This window comes from Melampsora larici-populina (genome assembly GCF_000204055.1).
Source record: "Melampsora larici-populina 98AG31 unplaced genomic scaffold MELLAscaffold_336, whole genome shotgun sequence".
Lineage (NCBI taxonomy): Eukaryota > Fungi > Basidiomycota > Pucciniomycetes > Pucciniales > Melampsoraceae > Melampsora > Melampsora laricis-populina.
Window position 1 is genome coordinate 8,135 of NW_006769073.1, and position 1,253 is coordinate 9,387.

At 41.0% G+C, this 1,253-nt stretch overlaps 1 protein-coding gene across 1 annotated transcript in view; it reads right to left on the bottom strand.

The window, feature by feature from the left end:
• MELLADRAFT_118725 (uncharacterized protein) overlaps window positions 1–1,193 on the bottom strand; it is a gene marked incomplete at both ends in the record, with an annotated part of 2,044 nt that extends 851 nt beyond the window's left edge. The window contains 3 exons of the mRNA XM_007419656.1: window positions 46–716; window positions 782–868; window positions 947–1,193. Of these exons, the coding sequence (XP_007419718.1) occupies window positions 46–716; window positions 782–868; window positions 947–1,068 (880 nt within the window). The remainder of the gene's footprint in view (window positions 1–45; window positions 717–781; window positions 869–946) is intronic.
• Window positions 1,194–1,253: the final 60 nt, after the last annotated feature.

Sequence of the window (1,253 nt, forward strand, 5' to 3'; positions counted from 1 at the left end):
CTGAAGATACAATAACATATCGCTCATCATCTGCCTTGGCCCCACTAGTGCAGATCATGTTGTTAATACACATCTCTGGTGATATAGGTTTTTGTTCTGTGCAAGCTTCCGATGGTTCATCGGCTTTCTGGTTTTCGGTAGGTTTTGTCGACTTATCTGCAGTTGGTGGATCACATGGAGCGCCAATCTTCACGGGCACTTTCGCCTCACCATTCTCAACCTTATTCTGTTGACGTTTTTGATTTTTTCTCGATTTGATGAACCATGCTTCTTTTTCAGGCTGAACTTTTAACCCAGCTGAAAGTCCTTTGACGAAAATCTTTTGCTTCAATTTAGCTTCTTTAACATCCCAAACATAGATTTCATCATCCCCTCCACCACTGATAAGAACTCCAGTTTGTCCACTATTATCAGGTACCCAGAGAAGTGCGCCTACAAAACGTTGATGACCTAGAAGAAAACTTTCGATAGACCAGGCATTAGGATAGCGCGAAAGTCTGACATGTTCATCGCGATCCGCAGAGACGAGAAGTGGGGTAGGTTGAATGGGGATGAACGTGAGAGATGTAAGGATCGAAACGTGACCACCGATAGGTGCCAATGCGATTGTAGGTTTCGTGGGCTGATCCTTTGTTGTTTTTTCTGGTGTGCTCTCTTTGAGTTCTTCGTCAGGATCCGATGCAAAGACTAGATTTTCAGATCCTTCGATCGGAAGACTGTGAGGATTTCATCATCAACATGCGTCCGAGTGATTTAGTGCGGGAAGGTATGAGGACCTGACTTGTAGATATCTCCAGACTTGTCACCAATCACGATATTTTTACCATTAGGAGAGATCAAGAGAGCAGTTGCGCGTTTGGATAGTGCTCTATTGATTACAAAACAACTCAAAATTGATGTCAACTTGTTGATTTTGAAGCTTGTGCACAATATTATTAAAACTTACCTAGATTGTAAAAGCCGCAATTCAGGTAATTCCCAAGTATTCAAAAGTTTATCTTCACCAGTACTAATCAAGAGTGAACGAGTTTGACCAGTTGTTTCAATTTTTTGTTGATGGATGGCCATTAAACGGATCAAGCCAGAGTGAGATCCATTGGTATGATTTGGTGACTTTGGATCAGATACATGCGTAGATATGATTTGACCATTTCCTAAATCTGCTACTTGAAGATGAGCATTAGATGCTATTACTAATAATTTCTTGTCAGCACTTCTTGTTAATCTTTGACAAGGATTCTCATTGCTTTAAG